Source organism: Sparus aurata, chromosome 15 (assembly GCF_900880675.1).
Source record: "Sparus aurata chromosome 15, fSpaAur1.1, whole genome shotgun sequence".
Classification (NCBI taxonomy): domain Eukaryota; kingdom Metazoa; phylum Chordata; class Actinopteri; order Spariformes; family Sparidae; genus Sparus; species Sparus aurata.
This window is the reverse complement of record NC_044201.1, coordinates 10,503,165-10,526,008: the sequence shown is the minus strand read 5'-3', so window position 1 is coordinate 10,526,008 and position 22,844 is coordinate 10,503,165. Positions and strand designations below refer to the sequence as shown.

Sequence of the window (22,844 nt, the reverse complement as noted above, 5' to 3'; positions counted from 1 at the left end):
TGCAGTTTGCTGTGAAAGCGACCCAGCAGGTTTAAAATCTTATTGGTAGTGTTGATAAATGCCTCAAGCACAGAGAAAAATCATCTTTAGACCACAGTTAGCTTTTATATTGAATTCCATGGTGTTAGTAGGCCTTATTTTAGCTGAGTGTTTGGGATGAATAGGTTTGAGCAGGCTACAAGGAGAAGCAATACACGGCTGTCAAAGTGGATCCGAAGCTGGTCCTACGAGGATGCCAGACACTTTCCTGCTGTCGCCAGTGATTTCACAGATGCCTGTTTGGGTGATTTAAGTGCATTTTTGATTGTGAATGTGTTGAACTGGTGCGGATATTTATATCTAGAATTTTAAAAATCAGCAAAAAGCTAACTAGGGCTGCATGATATGGTTAAAAAAGATATTCAGATTGTGATATGATTAGCAATGAGTGGGATTGATCATTTGAGCATCGCAATTTGAATTTTCAGAATGATGATGTCTAGTACAGTGCCCATTCAAAACATGTTGTTAGGCACAGATTGTCTGGTAATGTGAGGGGATTACAGATCCAGTCTTAAGCCTCCCAAACTGCTCACAGACTCAACAGGGCCCGCCCCGATAATATCAAACATGTTTGATATTCATGATTTAAAACCTGGATGATTACATCCATGCTTCCCTAGCCAGAAATCAGCAACCCAGACAGGCATCCCAGAGCATCTGACAGTGCTTGCAAGCAAAGGTAAACATTCTAGCCCTTAAGACTGATGTTAGCTAGCATTCTGCTGCTGAGCGAAACTTTAAATCTCACCTCCAATAGAAAACCAGTGACCGCATCTCTTCACACATTCAGACTCGTTTAACCTTCTGCTTTTCTTTTGTTTTTCTCACTGCAATGCATTACAGCAGCAAGTTGTAGCATCATGCTTATCTCCACTTTGTTCATGTCTGTTTCCCCATGAGATCACATGAGAAGTGTTTGCTGTTTATTTGGTGTTTATTGCACCAAACTCGATACTGCACTTCCTTGGATCCTCAGCAACAAACCTGCTAAATGTTGAGTAGATGGGATGAACATATACGAATCACACACAGACAAAGTTTCCTTACTTTACGGTTAGATGTGAGATTCGTTGGGGTTTTTACCCAGCAGAAATGTCTTCTTACATCTGGAGAACATGATTTGTGGGCCAGGGCGTCTCTGCAGTACAACAGTACTTCATTATAATGCTGTTTTGTCACACATTTGACCTTTATCAAAAAATGATGTTGTTGTTTGTCTGTCTTGGCCACATTGCGATTTCAATGATACTTTGATTAATTAAGCAGCCCTTGTGCTAATACATTAATCCACAGCCACTCCAAATACATCTGTTTTAGGGTTGAAAAGGCTGAAATTAATCATGACGTATTAAGTAAAGAAACAACAACAACAAAAAAACACAAAATGCTGCATTGAGGCTTATTACCGCAGTCATCTTTGTGTCACGGTCTGACCTTGATGGTTGACCGTGGATTATAATCTGATATGGTTAAAAGCTTCCAGTTAATCATTAAGCAGTTAAGGAAGGATACTCTTTCCTGGTGAGTCGTGGTAGTAATGGCTTCAAATGTCATTAGCGGAGGAGCCACTCTACTGACCCAGCTCTCTCACACTGATGAGTCCAGTGGTGCTCCAAACTGTTCATCCCCGGAAGTCAAGGTTGATACAGTATCATTAGTCAGCGTCAGGCTAATGTAAAAAAGAAAAAAATGTGCTTTACGTTTGAATAATTGAGTAAGTGCTTCAGTGGTTATCACATGAATCTACATTGAAGTCTCAGCATTTAATCAAAGACACTTTTAATTAATGATTTATCAAATTCAATGAGAGAGCGAATGTATTATATTCCGAGGCTAGTAACAGCTCCATTGACGAGTGCGGGCTGTGTGACAGGAATATGAAATCGCTTAATGTTGTCATGACACTTCACTAAGTGTGTTCACATGTGCCAGAGCTGGAAATGCTTAGCTGGGCCCTGGTGGCTCTCTGGGGGCTGATTGGCTTGGCCCGTCACTGCATTCGGAAGATTAAACTGTGCTGCAGTACAGAGCTGTGGCCAGGAACACTGGATGTGGGACGGAGGCCCAGAAAGGACAAAAAAACTCAACATCGTGAACAAGAGATGACCTTCAATACAAGACAAAGAGGCTCGCGGCTCAGAATAGAGAAACTTAACTCTCACCCTTGCGCACGAGACTTTTGACAGACATCCACTTGTGTCCGTCTCTTTTCCTGGCCTTTGCTGATTCATCACTTCATTGCGATAACCACAAAATGATCTTGAATCACCTTTCATTGCTGCGGGACTCTCAGAGCTGTCAGGTGCTCGCGCAGCAGCAGGGAGCGTTGTTCAGGATGTCCAAATAATGCTGCATAATTTCATCTTAATTGCATCACGTGTTTATTCTTTAGGCTGTAGATAAACAGAGATAATAGTCTAACGTGCGCTCACAGGAGGAGAGCCTGGGGGAGCCGGGGGCATTAGCATAGGAGGCGATAGTCATCAGGAAGTTAATCTGTGATATGATGGGGCCACTCGACAAGGTCAGAGGCAGCTCTCCCAGGAAGAATGAGTCGCCTCATTGGGCATGATGGACACCCTCTTATGCCGCTCTTTTGTAAAATGTGTAGCAAGCCGGTTGTATCAGACAGTAGGTGTCCCTCTGATTACACAAATCACATGAACATGATGCCAACAGTGCATTCCAGTGTTCCTGTTGAAGCTGTCTGACAATAATCTCCACATTGTAAGTCCGACTTTAGATGTATTCTTGTCTCACTGAGGCCAGCAGTGTACAGTGCAGATGAATCGGCAAAAGGCTCCCTGCGGCACATCATTACCTCTGGGGGCAACATTAGGGAGATCCCTCATTTTTTAACTTGCTGGAAGCTGCAGAAGACGTATGGTGCATGTTATACAAGCATTATGAAACGGTTGATCCAGGGTCCTTGTTGTGCTCATGCGGTTTGTCTCTGATTTATTAGGGCTTTACTGATGATAGCGTTGGATGTCCTTTGTTATCTAATGCAGATAACCCGTCCGAACGAAAATCTGCTGCATGATTTATGTATCTATTGTTGTCTGCAGAATAAAGGTCCCCACAGAGGACCTCAACTATTATACTTATTAGCTTTTATATATTCACACATGATTTTTCAGCTTTAACTGACCTGTCTCATGGAGTAGACAGTAAATCCATAAAGAAAGTTTAATGATTCAAGAGAACTAAATGACCTTGGTGAGTGAATCAGTTTTGAAGCGCGGAGTGGGAGTGAGTGGGACAGAAAACAGCACGTCAACACTTTGGTTCAATTCACACGTTATTGAAGAAGTATGGTGGCTATCAGGTTGTGACAGGAGCAATAGAAAGTTAAGTGTTGCTGTGCGTGCACCTCTGTGTGCTCGGGCGAGCACAAACACACACACACACACCCACACACACACACACACACACATGTCATTGTAACTCGTGAGGTGGAGAAGAGGTTGTCTTGGATTGGATATCAGATCTGCCCTCTTTCGTCCTCTGTTAGGCTGCAGCCTGTCACACTTGATCACCACATTTTTAACTCAGATGTCTGATTGATTACCCTCAAGTTCAATTAAACTGGGAAAGTGTCTATTTTTATCTGGAAAAGGATGTCAAGACGCGGGTGACCTGAGGTCCATCACACAGATAGAAGATTGTCCCATATACGTTTTCACTTATTCAGAAAAGAACCTCACAAACAAAGATATCCAACATAGAAAAAATATATTTTTTCTTTTTTAAATGGAAAATTTGCTTGAATCAGAAACGTTCAAGCCAATTATGTTCCAAACACAATTTCAGTATGGCTGTAATGGGTTTATTTCTGCTCTAAATACACTCATAACTCATTGGCAGTTAAGAAAGATATTAAAATTCTTTCTTATGGGTAATTTATTTAATTTTTTCTGCCCATTCCAATGGATAATGAATCTGAACACAAGACACCACCTCATAATGCAAATATCAAGACCTTGTTCAAAAAACAAGTCCCCTTAGTAGAATATTATGTGTACATAATCAATAGGATGCATTATAAGCTGCTTTTATCTCTAGAGAACTGATCCAGAGCAGTCCATTGACATTCCCATCCTGAGTAAAATCTTATCAAATTTGAACTTGTCTCTCTTTAACATCTCATGTTTACTTCAAACATAGTTCATATTAAATTATGTACTATAACAATATGATTAATAGATTAAAATGTGCCTTACACTTCCTCCTTGCCTCACGAAAAAGAAAAAGGGACTGTGACGCTACTGCTGTCCACTCTCCTGGAGACGGATGGTTATGTCCACCGGAATGGAAAAGAAATCTGAACAATTAACAATAACACAATTCCCTCAGTTGAAGCAGGATTGGAAAAAAAACTATTCATGATCATGAAGAAAGATCAGCTGTCAATATTGACGTTTGTGTGTCTGTCTACAGGAGAAGAACGCGCCAGGGAGAATGTGGTGGGCACCACAGACCCACAGTCGACTGGCGGCGCGGCAGGAGCAGAGCCCAGCTCCAGCAGACGGAGGCTCCACTGCTGCATCAGAGTAACAACTGTGCAGGTACGCAAGGCCCTGTGGGGAGTCGCCATGGTGATGTGCGTGTGCTCATCCTGGGCAGGGTCCACCCAGCTGGCCAAGCTGACCTTCAAGCAGTTTGACGCCCCCTTCACCCTCACCTGGTTCGCCACCACCTGGAACTGCCTCTTCTTCCCCCTCTATTACATCGGCCACCTGTGCAAGAGTCCAGAGAGGCAGACGCCCAGGCAGAGATTCAGGTGAGGAGACTGTCACTGCACCAAAAGCAAGCAAGTAAACAATGTTTATAAAGCACTTTTTTTTAAACAGACAACTTTTTAAACAAAGTTAGAGAGGGCCACAGGGAGAGGAGAAGAATTTCAATGTGTAGGGGTCAACTTAACAGCATACTGTGTCCAAACCTTTAAGAAAAACCCGTCAGTGTTTAGTCACTATAATTCTTCGGTTTATTTAATTGCTTAACGTGTTTCCTAGAATTGTTTTTTTTCGCAATGTCACGGCTTACAAGCCAAATACACATGGCACAATATGAACAGAAACAATAAGAGAAGAATATTAACAGTAAATGTCAAGTCAACGACAGTCAGATAGAATTGTTATCTGTCTACACTCGCTGATGATGCAAAGACTTAAACAATCATGCCATTTCACATCAGAGAAAAGAAAGCAATTTTTTCCATCGGCAGCAGCCTCAGTGGACCAGAATGCATAAATCATTTTGGGGAAGGTCTTTTTTCCCACTGATAACAAATAGTCTCACTGTTCTTCTCTGTACAGATAAAACCCACAGCTGAAATAAGCTGAAATAAAAAGTCAAGCCTTAGGTCCAGTTTAGATGTTTCTTCTACTCAAAATGCAGTTTTTTCGAGTGTTTTCTTTAATCCTTGTCTTTTTCTCTTGTAAATGTTGCTTTTCTCTAACTTCTTCAGGCCCTTTACTCACTATCACTCTTTGGCTGAAGTTTTATCACTTCTTAAAAAAAAGTACCCCAAAGCAGACACAGAGGCAGGCAATAAACCAAAAGCATTCACAATCCAAAATGCAAATAACAGAGGGCATTCAAAAAGAGAAATACAACTGACAACAAACCTGGAAGAAACTCAGAGTTCACATACAGGACAGCAGCCAGAGTATATGATGGGCAAACAAAGAAATACCAGGAACAAAACAGGAATGACTTGGGGAACAGACAAAGAGCGTGAGGAAAAAAGATAGGCCCAAATGCACAACAGCTAGTGAACAAATGAAACTCAGGTGTACACTGAGAAAAGGCGGTAAAACAGCCAAAGACAGGAAGTGGAACGGAAAACATGACATATGAGGATATAAGCTATAAGATAAAACAGGAAAAGCCCAAATCATGACAGAGGTGGTCACAAGTCAAATCAGCATAGACATCCAACAGAATAAATCCATTAAAGGTACAATTAAGAGGCCACAAAGCAACATTAAACAGCAGAGATGTATGATATTAAGCTGTTTGCACTCGGGGGTATTTTCCCTTAAGGCAGCAGATGGTTCGTTATGCAGAACCATCTGGGAAGCTGCTGTTAGAAACTGCATGGAAAAGGACAGGCACTTTGAGAAAATGCTTGGTAGGTGATTGGACGAACCATCTGTCCATCACCGGCTAACTGCAACAGGTCAGGTCAGCAGTAGGAGCCGCTCCCACCGGCAGAGCCAGTTGGTCAATCAAATGAATGGCGAAAACATCTTTTCTATCGAGAAACGCCTTCAGTGCCGTTCTTTGCTCGTCTCCCAGTGAAGTACAACAGGTGCTCACTGCCATTTTCAAACGTCACCTCTCGCTTGTCGTCACACCTAAACCACGCCCGTAGCTAACATACTTTCTTTCTGTATGAGGAACACACACTGCAGGTTTAATCTGTTTGGCCAACTGCTTAGAAATTAGAATAGCAGCACTCTGTGAATTAAAGGGCTGAAGTTGTTTATCTTTCCATGTTTGCTGGTTGGTTATGCACATTCACTCCATGTTCATATTTGATTTCCAGAAATAGCCCTTCATTTTTGAATATCACGCTCCCATGCCATCTTTTGTTGTGCTGCCGCAGCAAACAGAGGGGCTGTAATCCAAAGTGTGGTAGAAGTGCTTTCACAGTGGAAACAGTCCTTAGACAAAAGTCTTATCTCTGCTACCTGCTGTGCTACTCTAGCACAGAGAGACAAAGAGGGTGGTGGTGTGGAAGTGCAGTGGGAGGCGGGGAAGGTGCTGTATTCCTGCTGCACATCTGTGATGTAATTCTTCCTTTTTTGAGGGCTTACATGAGGATCTGGGGCTCCCTCTCCTCGGCCCGGAGCCGATGTGCTCCGAATATCAAACGCTCTGTTTCCTTTGTGTTTATTTAAATTGCATCCTGCTGCTGGATCTCAGACAATGCGGAGGAATGGAGACCAGTTGACATTTGTAATAGCTGTCCTGTCTCTATTTATGAAATAGTGGCCAGTAGAGTAGAAGCAGAGGACCAGACATGTTAATGGTAATAGCTGACTTCTCTCCTCACAGATATGAGATGATTCACACAGTAAGAGGGGCGTTTTATCGGTTCATCACAGAGCCTGCTGTGTTGAGATGTGCCTCATACCTGTTCATAAGTCCTCATAAGATACTATTATCATGATGCATTACTAATAGCATGTATTGTTGGATTAAAAGACATGGCACTCAAGAGAAACTTAATAATAATTCAAAACTTTTTGGATGACCTCATGAATCGAGCATTGAATTTTATTCCTGTCCTTAGCCTTTTATCTTACAGGCTTGGAGATTGCTCAGTTGAGTTGCTTAAAGGGGCAATATGTTAAACAAATATGGTGCATATCACTAGAGTACCTCGTGACTGCTACTAACTACAGTTGACATTAGCATGTTAGCTCAGCTAGGACGTGCTGCTAGGTTCGGACAGGGAGTTCGGAACGCCGGGGAAGTGTTGGTGTTTAGCACAGGAGCTTTGGACCGGGATGGGTCCAGCTAACCTGTTAGCATGCTAACTTCGGTAGATATCTCTGCAACACAATACATCACAATGCATACAACTATTATTTCTTCACATTCCGTTAATAATTTTTGTCGATTTTAGAATGTTTTTGACTAAAATTCGTACATATGGCCCCTTTAATTGAGCAAACCATGTAGGAAGTACACCAGATGTGGTCAAAAGCTTGGATAAAAGGTTAAAAAGTAGACCACAAAAGGGTCATTAAAATACAATCATAGAATATTTTCTGATCCACTTTGTAAGTGAATTCATCATTTATCACTAAATCATATTGATGGCGGGGTTCTTTAAAATGTCTAGCACCAGAGACCGAGCACCTAATCTGACATACTTTGGCTTGAAATGCAGTTCCTAGGAGTCTACCGTCAGGAGGTGCTAGAGCTAGTTTCTTTTAAGATCTGCTTCTATAACACCTGCCTCAGCAGCTGGAAGTCTTTCAAAACCTCAGTGCGGGGCCGAACCCAAAGAATGTTCTCGCTAAAACCCTCACAGACTTAGCTGACGTCACCTGGCAAGTGTTTGAACGAGAAAAGGTTCCAAGAGGATGGGAATGGCATAAATAGAAAAGGGAGAACACTTTGCAACATTTCATTTAATGTTGTGGGTTTGGGGTGTTATTTAATTTTTTTTTTTTTTGGAGAAAGGCCAGATCTTAGGTAGTGATACAAAAAAAATCTGTTTGTGAATGGAATGTTCAGTATTAATTGGGTGTTCAAGAGAGCCATTATCTCGATATCATTGTTTTTCCCCTGATAACCCTGTATATAACTTCACAGCACTATGAACTGTGGGTGATTCCCTCAGGCAAAGTCTGCAGGGATGCAAACTTACGAAAAAGTGGCCATAAAGCGCTCAAAATGTCCGCGAGAGAGCCCGCATGCTCGTCACGTTTTACCACTGGGTCAGTCCTAACCCCACGCTGACTCACCAGGGGCGCTCATCAAAGTCTGTGAGTGTGTGAGTGTGTGAGTGTGGACGTTGGGCTGGTTCCAAAATCACACGTCCCTCAAGTTCAACAACAGAGCAGAGACAAACCACAAACTGTTATTGAGTTGGAATTGAGGGTGGCGTATCAGGAATCTGTAATGAAGTGATTATCGACTTTTCGTGTGATTGTCAGTGCATCGCTGTTGTGTTTGTAAAGGCAGTGTGAGCAGTGTGTTTATTTTAGTGCAGACTTAGCCCCCCCCCCCCCCCCCCCCCGGCTCCTCAGTATCCGGCAGGACCAATGTGCTACCTGTCACTCCTCATTTATTGCCGCTTCATCACTTTCGCGGCGGCCAGATGCTTTTGGGATAAACTGTGTAACTCGAAGAACAACGTGAACGGCAGCAGTCAGAGCGCCTCAAAAAAAATGCAGTGTTGCTGTATTTTCACTCGGGGAAGAACACTTCAAATAGAAGAGTGGACAGGATCGCAATCACTTATTTTGATACTGATGCACAATGTTACGGTTGCAGTTTCTCTCTCACGTTACATCGAGTGTGACAAATCGACTGTCAGGCCAATAGTGTTAGACCGTCTGCTTTTATTTAAGGGCAGTTCCATCTATTTGAAACATGTGTAGAGTTAAACCTCTTCAAGACGGAGATAAAGCGCGGACTTAAAAGAGACATATGATGCTTATTTTTCAGGTTCATCATTTAATTGTGGGTGACTACTAGAATAGGTTTACATGCTTCGGTGCTCCAAAACACATCAGTTTCCTCATATAGTCCAGCCCTGCATTACTGTATTCACCCTCTGTTTTAGCTCCTCTTTCTTTAATGTCCCCCTTCCTGAGTCCCTGGTCTCCTCTGATAAAAGGTCGCCTTTTAAGCAGAATTTGGGAAGATGAAACACATCCATGACTAACCTTTATACTAATTGAATAAATTAAGTAAAATGTCAAATTGTTTCAGTTTTTTCTCTACAAAGTATAACTGAGCTGGCTATGATTCCTTATATAATGAGTCTTCGCTACCTTTCCAGAGAGTGTCGCTCGCGTATTTATAAAATATTGACATGTTGGAGCCTCCAGCACTGCACGCATATGGAACTCACCTGGAGACTGAACTTTGAGAGTCAAGGGAAGAAGACGAGAGAAACTTTTTTCTTTAGTCCCAGTAAAACTATAAAATCGCAGATCTTTTGGACAGGGTTTGATATATTGCTTCAGTTCCATTATTTCTACACATCTGCTTAGACATTGCCCCGATTTGTGCTTGTGCTCTAGAGGATAACAACAAACAGGCAGACAAGTCAATAAAACACCTGAGGAGGAGGTAAACACTTTGAGTTTCATGAACTGTAAAATTAGCTCAGAAATATTTAACTTAATGCATCTTTGTGGTCTCACTAGGTAAATAATTAGTTATTTTCTCCAGTAGAGTAGTGTTGGTCCCACAGGTAGTGCGACGTAAGTGTTAATATGGGATTTATTTTTCACACGTATTGCTCCGTGGTCTCTTTGGTATTATTTGTTTATGAAGCTGCTCAAGTTTATGAATACTGATTGAATTCCCAGACCGTAATCATTTTTTTATCGATTCTGAAATGAGTCACACCTCATTTTCAATATGTTAACGCTCTGCTCTGCATTGTGTCTCTGTACAGGGAGTGCTGTAGGTTTTTTGGGGACGACGGGCTGACGCCCAAGGTGTTTTTCACCAAGGTGGCTCCGTTTGGCCTGCTGTGGATCCTCACCAACTACCTGTACCTGCAGGCCCTCAGGAAGATCAACACAACAGACGTGTCGGCGCTCTTCTGTTGTAACAAGGCCTTCGTCTTCCTGCTGTCTTGGATTGTACTCAGAGACCGCTTCATGGGGGTCAGGGTGAGTCCATCTGCCTGTGTGTTAGTGTGTGTGTGTGCGTGTGTGTGTGCATTTTTCTTACCTATTGGGGACCTTGTCTGGCACACGACCATGTCAGGACTGATACTCCCTATGGGGATCAAAGAGCGGTCCTAATGCAGCAACATGATTTCTGAGGTCCTGGTTAAGTTTAGAGGGAAGGTAAGAGTTGAGGTTAGGTTAAGGTTGGGGTCAGGCATACATTGGTTAGAGTTAGGGTCAAGTCAATGTCAAGTCAATGGAAGTCAGTGTAAAGTCCTCACAAGAATGGCTGCGCGCCTTGTTATGCACAGTTTTTAACCACCTGAGAGGAAACGTTGCCGCTGCATTGAGTTGACCACAGGCCACAAACAGTATTTTAATATCTATATTATAGACTTGACTGAAGATCTTGTAACGTGTTGATTATCTGATTCATGAGGGATTCTGTCCTTCACAGACTGATTAAATTTGACCATGTTCAGAGGCAAAAGTGTTCAGTTTCATGAGGTCAAGTCAAGAAATGTACCTGACTGTGTGCAGCAGCAGTGTGTTCTCTCTTCTTTTCTGTCCTGTAAAACATCTCAGCGTCTCGGTTTATCTTGCGAGCCCTCGGAGGGGTCATGACTCTCTGGTTTGGAGCCATCGGCAAAGACCAAATGTTTGCTTTGCTATTTACATTATATACATTATCTGTGACAAGTCAGTATCATCTACTAATATTGACTCACCAGCGCGTCATTCTTTAGTGTGTCTGAGATACACTGCCGCTGCAAAGGGCTCCCTAACAGAGAGATAACAAGATGACCTTCACTCGCCCTCGGGCTTTTTATTGCATCTCTTTTTGCTTTGATGGAGAGAAAAAAGTCTGTTATTTCCTCTCGGTGTCGTGGACTGTGTGTCTCTCCTCTGTTGTGCAGGAGTTCGCTCACGATGACAAAATAAGCTGGTGTCTGAAACCCCCACAAACGGCTTGGATTCCGTCTAACGCGTGATCCGCACACACACGGCACGGTCGAGTAGCACGCGTGTCACCTGTGTGGAAGCAGTAATGTGTCATTCATATGTGCCTCCTGGTGTGTGTGTCCACGCGTGTTTGTGCGTGACTTTTTTTTAGAGGAGCAGCTGGACTATAGCTTTGTGAATTGAGGTATTTCCCCCCCCCCCCCGCTGCATCTCCTCAGATGCTCTCATATCTGCAGCCTGTCCTGCACTCTGCACGATGGATTCCCCCCTCTTTTTTTCTTCCTCGCACACGCTCCCGAGCAGCCCATCTCTCCCTCGTGAATGCCCCTGCTCCCCACCCCCATTATGTGCGATGAAAGGCCTCAGTAAGAGACAAATACTGTAATAATCCTGCTTCTCTCTCTCTCTCTCTCTCTCTCTCTCTCTCTCTCTCTCTCTCTCTCTCTCTACTACACCCACAGCCTCTCTCTCTCTCTCTCTCTCTCTCTCTCTCTCTCGCCTGGTGGTGGGGATTGCAGTGTTTGGATGTCTGCAGCAATGCAGGGGATCTTGGACGAGTTTGTCATGAATGTGAAGGGGGGGGGGGAGAAAGATGGAGGATGCTAAATCATCCTTGTTGAAACAGAGACGTACATTAAAAAGGACGGCTCAGTTTTATTGGCGTTAACGGGCAGCGCAGATCAGCAGCTTGTTAAGTCTGAAGAGCCCTTTTTTCGGTTTATGTGTGACGAGAGTTTGGATTTTTTCGAGCCATGATGGGGAGTCGGGCACGGTTTTAATCCACGCCCACACATTGCGGTAATAACACAGTAAATCGCATGAGCTTCTCCATGCGCAGGTGCCTCTGACCCCTCGCAGCATTGTGCTGAAACGTCTCGAGAAGCTAAAGCACCGACACACGCAGGGTCGCCGACCTTGCAAGGCGAACGTTCCGTCACGAGAAATGCAAGGTGTGAGTGTGTGTGTGTGTGTGTGACTGACAGGCGGCCTGCAGTGCAGAAAGAGCCGTTTTGCCAGAGGTGCCCAAGGGCTTTCGCCCAGCAAAAACACACGGCTCATTTATCTTCCTGACACCTCCTTAATGCAGAGCTAATCCACTCAGCTGGACTGCACCCTGTCCCCCATCGCTGTTCTTCAGCTCGGAGCACTCATGGGCGCTGTTATGGGCGCATGCACTTTAAGATGTAGGAAAGGCAAATGTCATAAAGCACGGATGACAGAGTTCCTTGAAGTTGTGAGCGGGATCAAACAGATGGTGTGTGTTTTTTTGATGCTGTGATAATCACAGAGGCATGCAGTGGGAGTGAGTGTCAGAGGTGGGGATTGGTGGATCGACGGGAGGGTGGTGGGGGGGGGGGGTTGGTTTGTAAACATGAAGAGCAGTGTAACGAAAATCAATGTCAGACAATGAAGCCAACGCTGTCGAAGCCACCCGTCCCGTGTTGGGAGCACTTGCTGTGAATCCAAGGACATTTGTGCGTGTGAGGGGGGAAACATGGCGGCCAAATGAGCCGTCTGTTCACAATAAAACAAAACCAACGTGTTAATTATGCCATTACAAGCCCTGTCCTGCGAGGCTTGTGATTTCTGCGGTGAATAACCAAGTGGAGGCAGCGTGCGCCTGCCGGTGTCCCTGCCCGGCTTTACCACCACGCTGCGAGCAGCGTGTCGTCCATCCGTCACTCTCTGACGTCTCCTCCATCCCTCTCCTCCACAGATCGTAGCTGCTATCTTGGCCATAGCAGGCATTGTAATGATGACCTACGCCGATGGATTCCACAGCCACTCAGTCATCGGCATTACCTTTGTGGTGGCCTCCGCTTCGATGTCAGCGCTCTACAAGGTATCCGCTCACCTCGCCTCCCTCGGTGTGACGCCTTCATTTGGAGCCTTGAACAAAAAATATGTAAAAATAGCTAAAACATATGTATGAATGGGCTGATCTTACGTAATAAATCCTGGACTAGTTCCCCGCCTCCTTATGTAACCAGGTGGCTTAAGTAGAGAAGCAGAGTATGAAATGTGAGACTCGGCTGACAGCAGCCTGTGATATGTGAGGTTTTGGTAGCTGGCCCCCAGGCTGCGATGTCCTGATCAAGGAGGTTACGGGGCAGAGAGCTATATTTTGACGGGGACTCTGGCCTCCTCCGCCCTGCTGTCTGCAATACCTAATGTGATAAACAGACAGCAGCGGCCCTGTGCCAGAGACGTGACAGGTGCTTGGCAGGTGCGCCCTCTTGCAGCACCCCTCTGCTCCTCCAGGGGGAAGAGTTTGTGCACTGACAACCCTTCTCTCGCTGTTTGTCCTCAGGTGCTCTTTAAGATGGTCCTCGGCAGTGCCAAATTCGGTGAGGCGGCACTCTTTCTGAGCATCGTCGGAAGCGCCAACTTCGTTTTCATCAGTTTCGTGCCGGTCATCTTGTATTTTACACGCGTGGAGTACATTGGCTCGCCTGCAGACATCCCCTGGGCGTACCTATGTGGGGTTGCAGGCCTGCTGTTTGGTACGGAAGGATGACATGTGAAGCAATACTGTGCATTAAAGGGTAGCTCCACCACATTTTGCACATTAAAGTGCATGTACAGGTATTGGGAGTACTACTGCATATGCAGGGGGAAAAAAAGTAGTGTAGATGAGAGCAGGCATACGTCACTTTTCTGTAAAATTGTCAGCGGCAGGTTGAAAAAGCTAGTAGCACCTTGCCTAAAAGCTGTTGTTTTGCATTTTATATCAAGCTATAGAAAGAAATACCACAGTTAACGATTTTCTGTATCTCCCCAAAGAACAACATAAAGTAAAAGAAGAACTCTATGGTTTCAGGCCAAATGATAATATTAACCAGCTAATAGGCCCATGTGTCAGACCGTGGCAAATTTCATCACAGGCAGGGGCGGCTCCCATAGGGGGGCCTGACAAAATAATTGGCCACCCGAAGAGCCATCCATTTTTGGAAAGTTTGATTGGCCATGTGCCCAGTGGGAGGTAAGAACTTTATTCAAAGCAACGGTTTGATGAGAAATGTTTAAATGTGCATAGTTTTATTTTGCATGTAGCCTACTTTTGGGAGACACAGTTTGTTTTTGATGACTTCAGATATGCTATGCAACTATGTAAGCTTTATTTTGTGTTTGATAAATCTGTCTCTGGTGTGTTGTGATTGGCAGGACTAAAATGGAGGGCGCTTTGGATGAAAGTGTCAGCGAATCAAATGTGATATAAAACAGGAATGTGATAAACTGTGAGACACTGTAACTAAACTACATGAGTACTATTCCAATCTGTGTGTGTGTGTGTGTGTGTGTGTATACGGGTGTACATCCTTCATGTCACCACTGCATACGTCAGTGTCCCACTTGGACCATCCGAGTCAAAGAAGTCTGGACACGCCCCTGATAACCAGTTAATTAATGATGTGTGTGCCGATTGGACCTGTAGAACGAATTAGATCAGAAAAGAATCTTCGTGATGCTTTTAGAATGGAGTTGGTTAACAGTCTGTCCACACGAAAGACCACAAAACCAGTGATATTGCCTTTTTTATTCCATGAGTTCTTCTTCCTTTTCAATACCAAGTGCCTACATTATCCATAATGCAACTTGGCCACGGAGTTACATCACTGGATGCAATTTATAAGATTTCCTCTAAAAGGCTTCAGATTACTTTTTTTTTTTTTTACCTATGCAGTAGTACTTCTCGACCTGCAAACACACTTTCAATCATAAAATTGTTGGAGTTACCCTTTAACTTTAATGACCTAATCATGAATATCATTTTTGCACGTTTTTGAGGTTCGACAGCCTCATTGTGTCGTCTGCAGCTGCTCTCATTTTGCTTCTTCCAACAGCTTTCAACGTGCTGGTGAACTTTGGCATCGCTATAACATACCCTACATTAATCTCCCTTGGCATCGTCCTAAGTGTTCCTGTCAATGCCAGTAAGTTTTCTTGGCTTTCCTCCCAGAACTAACTTTTTTTTTTTTTTATTTGGTCATTTAATATTTGATGGCAGTGAAATCTCCCCCGAAGTTGCCATCTATACTTGATGGAGTGCAGAATTTAAATTTCAAAATTGGTTTCCGTCTCATTGTATAACTTGTGATGACTCGGTGTGATTTACCTGCCTATGTGAATATTGATTGTTTTTCGTTAATCCCATAAAAAAAAAAAAAAAACACAGTGTTTATGAACTCCTACTAATGCATTTTCATAATTTTTTTCAGTGGTGGACCTCTACACGTGCGAAATCCACTTCAACACAGTGCGCCTCATCGCTGTGTTCATCATCTGCCTGGGGTTCCTCATGCTGCTGTTACCTGAGGACTGGGACCAGTGCATTATCCAGCTCAGCACGAGGCTGCGCAAACGTGATGAGCCAGCAGAGAGCAGCGCCGAGGCGGGCGCCACCACGGGGCTCAACTGGAGAGGGAGAACCAGGACCTCCATGTCAACATTTGCACATTGACTCCATGAAATATGACCATGCAAACACACACACACACACACACACACAGATAGACATAGGGAGGGAGACATATTAACACCTGTTAGTGTTTATGTCAGGACATGTGACCTGCCCTCTGCCCTCTGATCAGTAACACTTCGACCTAGGGGGGGGGATGCAGGAGGCGAAGACTGTGCATCATCCATTTGGCGTCCATTCTGCTCAGAAGTTATCCGAGTTGGTGCACGGACTCATATCAATTGTAATCCTTCTTACCCCCCCGAAAAATCATCAGGTATAACTGATTGAGTCATGTTTTGATTTTTGCTGTACCTCTTAATCATTCCATTTCACGACATCCTTGCGCCTGGGAGCGACTTGCCAACTTGCCTGATATTTTTCAGCTCTGAGAAATAAGACAAACACTTTCCAAGGCAGGCCAAACACATTGTGGACTTTGTCTCTACCATGTACACATTTACACACCTTTAAGATCCAAAGAAGAATGCCTAAAATGCTGAATGCCTGGAAACAAAAAAGGGAGGCCCGCAGCGGCGTCCCTCAGGTGTAGACTTAATGACAAATACCTGCCTTTCATGCACTGTACATAGCTGTGTTTCACACCTTGGATGTCCTCGAGCTGCGGACCCAGTGGGATCATCTGGTGTGAGGGGACCTGTCTGGACATCTGAGGATCAATCTGAGCTGAAGAAGCTTTCAAAACGCCTCACTGTGTTCATCCTGGCCCCCCTGTGGTTATGTGCTTTCCTCGGGACTGAGCTCCCACTCTTTCGATGCTGAAACCCATTGCTCAGGCCCAAAGTTTAGTCACGGAAGATCTAAGACCAGTATCTCTGACCCCATTTACAAGTGGTATTAAAATGATCTGTTTCCAGACACGTTATCCACGTGGCTCGCATCATGTTCAAAAAGCCTTGCTGGCATCTGCACACAACATAACATTAAAATGGAAATTTTGTTCGCCAACCCAACATACAGTTTTGTCTTTCTCAAATTCAGAGTGTGGCTAAGCAGGAACTAGTAATTATACATCTATTCTGTGCCATGGAAGATGCATTATTCAACGCAACTGTGTGGGAAAATGAAAGTAATACCAGTGTGAAATGAATGATACGCACTCGTGTTTGATAGTGTGTGATGCACTCATCTGTGCAGCTGATCTGCCGTTTGTGAGGCATATCATTTATCAAATGACAGAGTAGCCTACAGGCCTGTGCTGACACGGTTAGGAGTATTACATCTGCCGAATTTACAAGAAGGGATACATAATTACGAGTTGGCTGTACACAGCGATTCGCAAAGGTTAAGAAGTTTTCCCTGACTCGAAAACTCGCAAAAATATGTGTTTTTTTTTAAAGGGGATCTGGGGCTGATTTGCGACACATTGCAGCACTGGTTTTGCTCTGAAGGACAGAGATCTGATCTGAGTGAGGACTACAAGAAACCCCCCCCCCCCCCCCCCAGCATAGAGTAACATTTTAATACCAGGTGTAAATGGGGTGTTTTCAGTGCATGAGATATGTGTGTAATGTGAGTGTTTTCAGTGTATCTGCCGTGCACTTGCCTCACATTTTCTGTTGCCTGGCAACAAAAAGTGAAAAATGCTATTAACCGAGCAATACAGGAAAAACATGTATTTACAGCTGTTGTCATTATATATCAGATTGGCTGTTCAAACTATGATGTAACCTTTTCTTTTTTTCTTTTTTTTTTAAAATGAACGCTTCAGGCGCCCCTGTCTTTGGATTGACTAAAAGCACGAACAGCTTATAATATGACAGGCGGGCTTTCGTGAAATACTTTGAACTACCCCTTTAATAACTTTGAACATTACCCGTAGCTATTGCTGAGCCTCCCCTTAGAATTCTTCTCACATTTAACGTTCTAGACTCGTATGCACACAAACTCATCATTCTTTTCCCGGAGAAAATAGCGGACAGTGGACGAAAAACTGTCTCACTGTGGCTTGAGGAGGGGCGTGTCGACACATGAGAATGGCTCACATTTTTCCACCTCTGCCACCTTTGTCCCAAAAAAAAAAAACTAAACAAAAACAAAAAAAAAGGTCTTTCTATGTCTGTTTTTTCATGAATCACATTTCTGAGGCAAGTTAACAGCCGAGACGAACCCGAGAGCAAAAAGAGGCGCACGCCTTGGTGAAGCGACTGGTGGAAACTCTGCCTTGCTGCGAATGTATGAACATCACTCGACCACACACGCTCGCTATCTGTTTTTTACAGCGCCACCACAGACTGCTGCAGAGAGACTCTTTAATACTATCCGTTCTTGTACTCATCTGACCGAGTTGCATTTTTTTTCGGAACAAACTCTCGACGCATCGTACAGGACTTTTTTTTTTTTTATATATATTTTTGCATTCGGTTGCTTACTAACCTCGAGGGGACAGTGAGTGACTTCTGCAGGACGAGCATGCACATACTGTACGAGCAGATACAGCTGACAGAGTCCACTTCACTGCCTTTTCTTTGTTTTGCAATAGAGTACAATAGCACTGTTTCCCATTGTCATTCTCTATGACAATAAATAATAATATTGTATTCCTCTGGAATTATTGCTAGACATAAATGTAAACCTTTGTAAGGAATGATGATTTTTACACTGAGATGCAACATATGATTATCACAACTGAGGCGGAAAAACATTTAGAGCGTGAATAAATGATGGGTTTGTTAGATCTGCTGTTGGGTGTCTTCGAGTGTAATCACATGTACTATATAAAAGATTTCTTTTCAATACAGTTCTTTGTCCAAGTTTGATTTTTCCTTCGTTTGCTTACAACTGGAAATGGCCACAGACAGCATTAGTACGAGTGATCAATCGAAATGAAATCAATTTGCTGTTTGGATCATCTTTGAATATTTTTAGTCAGATCTGAAGAAGAATGCAAACAGCTGCTGGTTTCTACAGCTTTTCTTTGTCTTATATGAGAGTAAACTCAACATTTTGGTCTGACAACACAAGACATAAGCTTGAATGATTGATTGATTGATTGATTGATTGATTGATTGACTGATTGATTGATTAATGAATGAGAAAATTCATATTTTCATAATTGCTTAACCATTTAAGTTATTCCTATTAGCAAAAATGACAAATATTCACTGATTTCAGCTTCACAACTGTCAGGACATAAACTCCTGCACACTGTTCATGTCACTTCCAATCAAGAATTTTAAGAACGCTTCAGTATGAAGATTATCTCGAGGTTTTATTCTGAATCTCCACAAATCTGAATATTTGCTAGTCTTTCTGTGATACCGAAAGTAAACATTTTTACAGTGGTGGAAGACACATTAAGATCATTGACTTCAGGGAAATTACTAATACCACAACACACTCCACTACATGTACACATCAATCAAAAGCTCACATAAGAAAAAGTTAGTTTTATTAGCAAAATGTACTTATCAAAGGTAAAAGTACTTATTCTCCTTTGTCTGTGTCACTATTTTCACATGGCTGAAGCATTGCCTTCCTGAGAACACTTATCTCTAAAAATTCAACTTTTCATGAGCTCAAAAAAAAAAAAACAGCTTGATTTCAGCTTTGTGACACTGCATTTTCCAGCTAATCCAAGAGGATTTGAAAATAGTTTATTTAGCATAAGAAGGTGGAGAATTTCCTCAACTCCTTTTATGATGAAAGTTGGGAGATACATGTTTTTATACTGGATAGGAAGTGTATGACGGATTGTAATCTGCAAAGAAACAAGTTACTCAGGCTGTCAGACAAATGTAGTAGAGACAAAAGTGCCACATGTTCCTCTGAGATGTAACAGAGGAGAACAATAAAATCAGAATAAGAATGCTAAACTGAAAAAAAACAAAAAAAAAAAACAAACTCAAGTAAGGTACCTTATATTTGTATTAAAGTACAGTACTTCGTCTCTACCACCACTGGACTTTTGAATTGTTGACTTTTGGACAAACCAAAACAATGCGTATGTTTTATTTTCTGGCATTTTATGGACCAAATGAGTCATTTAATAATCACTCAAGTAAGTCATTAAGATACAAATTGATCGTGGAGATCAGTGTTAGTTGCAGTCCGAGTCTGAAGGGCCACGGGTGAGAGTTTTTCCGCAGAGATCAGACTAACAAACATCGTGCTCCACTGTCACTGTTATCTGGCCGTAGAAGAAAGTGGCCTGGCGCTCCTGGGTGAGCGCAGAGAAAGGTAGTCTGCTGCCCTCTTGTGGCCGAGAGGGGACGTGCAGGCAGTCCACCCTCCTGTCGGCCCCAGCATCTTGCCACACCGAGTTATTTTCGTGGTGACAGACTTTGCACAGGTGCTCCTCTGTGTTCTGTGTGAAGTCGGTGCTTACGGTGAAAATAGAGGAGGAATACCTGTTGCTGTCGCAGGGTAAAGTCGCCGAACTGGAGGAGGGTGGACTAGGATGGGTGGTGGTCAGGGTGCAGGGGTCGCTGGTCCTGCCGTCCTCCCCCTCCGCCCTCGTCTCCTCTCCCCCCCGGCCCACCACGCTCCCCAGGCGCGCTCTTATTTTCTGCCTCAGTCCCTGGAGAGCGCCCTGGAAGCGCTTGCTGAGCAGAGCGTACAGCAGCGGGTTGATGTCAGAGTTCAGCAGCACCAGCCAGTACGAGAAGGTGACCGCAGAGGGTGGGACGAGGCTGGACTGGCCTGAGATTGCGGTCTCTGTGGCCTGAAGCAGTGCCACGCCGATGTAAGGGGTCCAGCAGAGGAAGAAGGCTGCGATGACCAGGAAGAGACGCACCACTCCGTGATTGTGCTGCTGGGAGTTCTGCAGGGGAGGCTGGGAGGCGCTCTGGGCCAGGAAGGAGAGCAAACGCCTGGGTGAAGGATTATTCTGCTCTGTGGTAGACTCGGGGAGAGCAGGGCTGATGTAACCCCCCTCTTCTCCGCTGACCTCGGACACAAACCGTCCACTTACATGGTAGATCAGCCTGGAGGGGCCCTGCAGGCCCCCGCAGTGCTGATGAGAGGAATCACTCTGTGCGAGGGACGAGTTTGAACTCCTGCTGCGCTGGACAGAGTCCTCCAGTGTGTGGATCCTCCTGGCGTGGCTGCGGGCCACCTTCACAATGTTCACGTAGCAGAAGAGGATGACCACTGCCGGGATGAGGTAGGAGAGAGCGGCCATGAAGGCGGTGTAGCTGGGACTGCTGGCCCAGTTCACCGCGCAGCTGTACATGGGAGACACAAAGCTGACAGAGCTCCAGCCCAGAAGGGGAGGGCAGCTGGTGACCAGAGCCTGCAGCCAGATCCACAGGACCACAGCGCAGGTCCTCCACAGGGTGCAGCGGGAGCTGTAGCGCAGGCAGTCCATGATGGAGTGGTAGCGGTCGAGGGCGATGGCGGCTAATGTCAGGACAGAGGCTGTGCAGTACACAGAGGAGGTGTAACCCACGTACAAACAGAGGTCCTGTGAGACAGCAGAGAGACACAATCTCAATGGAAAAAGTAGGCCTAAGTGTTATTACATGAGAGGTCGACTCTACGGCCTATTCAGATGTCACGGGGAGAGAGGTGACGTACAGTGAAATCCACCCATCCGCGGTTCATGACGGAGAGAGCGACAAAGGGCATCACGCCGACACCCACCAGGAGGTCGCTGATGGCCAGGTTCATGATCAGCACCGACGTCACCGAGTGGAAAGTCTTGGTCGCAGCCACGATGACGATGACAAGAATATTACCTACGCAGAAAGACACACACACACAAACACACAGCGCGCGCACACACACACAGGTTGGAATACAGATCACAACAATGCAAAAAGACAAAAATCAAATCAGAGGGTCTCTCGATTATCTTTCTCAGTCCTCCTTTACTTGCATGATTTTCTTGTTTAATACACACTGTATGAGCGAGGTTTAAGTCAGTCTGAAAACAGGGATTTCACTGCCAGCATAGAGAAAAAGACCTTGAGCCTTTTTCTTCTAATAATTAATAAGGGTTCATGGTTATACAAGCCGTAAGTTTGGCATTTACAAGTGTTAACAAAGTCAATAATAAAAATGTCATGACATTCTGACTTCGTAATTAGACTCATCAAGTCTGATGGCATGAATACAGAGAAATTGGTCTGACTTTCAAATAAACCATGTAGCCCCAAATGTCAAATCAAGTCAGGTAAAAAAACAAAAAACAACTTTTCTCCACAGCTATGTTAATTGTTTTTTCATTAACACATTCTGGTCCAGATGCTTTGTACTGCTTTTCCAGGTCAGATGGTCTTTATGATGAACTAAAAACAGACACTGCAAAAGTCAAACTGGAGGAGGATAAACACCGGACAGATAACTCACAACCTGGTTAAAATTGTTCTTATCAGTAGAATTTATGACTCATTATTTCAGCATTACCAAATGATTCACCAACAAACAATGAAGCCATTGGTTACAAATCTTTTATAAAGCACGTTTTATGAGAACAAATTAAGAATTTTCCATTTGTGCAGCTATAAAAAAAAAAAAAAAAAGAGTATTGCATCACTATTTTAATGGTGTGATATCACTGAGGTGGAGGAACAAGGAAATAAAATGCTAAATTTATGTGTTTATTGCCTAGCTGTGTGGACACGCGGCTCTTATCACAAAAAATGTAATCCGTTGAAAACAGCAGGAATCAAATATTAGATTAAGTCAGATTGGTATTGTTAAAAATAGTAACAGGGAATCGTGTACCTGTCACTGCGCCCAGACACATCAGCACCATGAGGATCTCCAGGACCAGCTGAGCCCGCCGGGACACTCCTGGCCCTGCGCCCTGCGTCCAGCTCGCGTTGACCGCCGCTGGCGCCTGCAGAGACGACCAGGAGCCGCCCTGGTCATCCATCTCCCCGCCTCAGACTACTGCTATCCTCACATGATGGGACACGGGATAAAAAAAGAAAAAGAAAAAACGAGCGTGATTAAACGCGCTCCATCTGCTGCCTCTCTGGTCCGACGGTCTCCAGGTGAACCGCCTCCCATACTCTTAACGGGAGGGAGGAGGATGC

The 22,844-nt window shown here is 44.1% G+C and overlaps 2 protein-coding genes across 5 annotated transcripts in view; one reads left to right on the top strand and one right to left on the bottom strand.

The window, feature by feature from the left end:
* slc35f3b (solute carrier family 35 member F3b) overlaps positions 1-18,601 on the top strand; it is a 61,617-nt gene extending 43,016 nt beyond the window's left edge. For 3 of the 4 annotated variants that reach the window (XM_030442650.1, XM_030442648.1, XM_030442652.1), the window contains 6 exons: positions 4,483-4,825; positions 10,199-10,418; positions 13,099-13,224; positions 13,693-13,885; positions 15,227-15,316; positions 15,602-18,601. In XM_030442650.1, the coding sequence (XP_030298510.1) occupies positions 4,483-4,825; positions 10,199-10,418; positions 13,099-13,224; positions 13,693-13,885; positions 15,227-15,316; positions 15,602-15,843 (1,214 nt within the window). In that variant the 3' untranslated portion in view covers positions 15,844-18,601. The remainder of the gene's footprint in view (positions 1-4,482; positions 4,826-10,198; positions 10,419-13,098; positions 13,225-13,692; positions 13,886-15,226; positions 15,317-15,601) is intronic. The other variant, XM_030442649.1, reaches the window with a different exon arrangement.
* A 452-nt stretch (positions 18,602-19,053) lies between these two features.
* On the bottom strand, positions 19,054-22,814 carry LOC115596846 (5-hydroxytryptamine receptor 1D). Its single transcript, XM_030442270.1, has 3 exons — positions 22,531-22,814; positions 21,379-21,539; positions 19,054-21,265 (listed from the first exon to the last, which is right to left on the bottom strand). The coding sequence occupies exons 1-3, from the start codon at positions 22,679-22,681 to the stop codon at positions 19,958-19,960; spliced, it is 1,620 nt and encodes a 539-aa protein (XP_030298130.1). The 5' UTR covers positions 22,682-22,814; the 3' UTR covers positions 19,054-19,957.
* Positions 22,815-22,844: the final 30 nt, after the last annotated feature.

What these genes read in the sequence shown, in the direction of transcription:
- LOC115596846 (XM_030442270.1), bottom strand. Translation starts at nt 22,681, where the DNA reads ATGGATGACCAGGGCGGCTCCTGGTCGTCTCTGCAGGCGCCAGCGGCG. An exon ending in GTGTCTGGGCGCAGTGACAG is followed by an intron (nt 21,540 to 22,530) that starts GTACACGATTCC and finishes CTTTCTGCGTAG; the next exon opens with GTAATATTCTTGTCATCGTC. An exon ending in GCGGATGGGTGGATTTCACT is followed by an intron (nt 21,266 to 21,378) that starts GTACGTCACCTC and finishes GCTGTCTCACAG; the next exon opens with GACCTCTGTTTGTACGTGGG.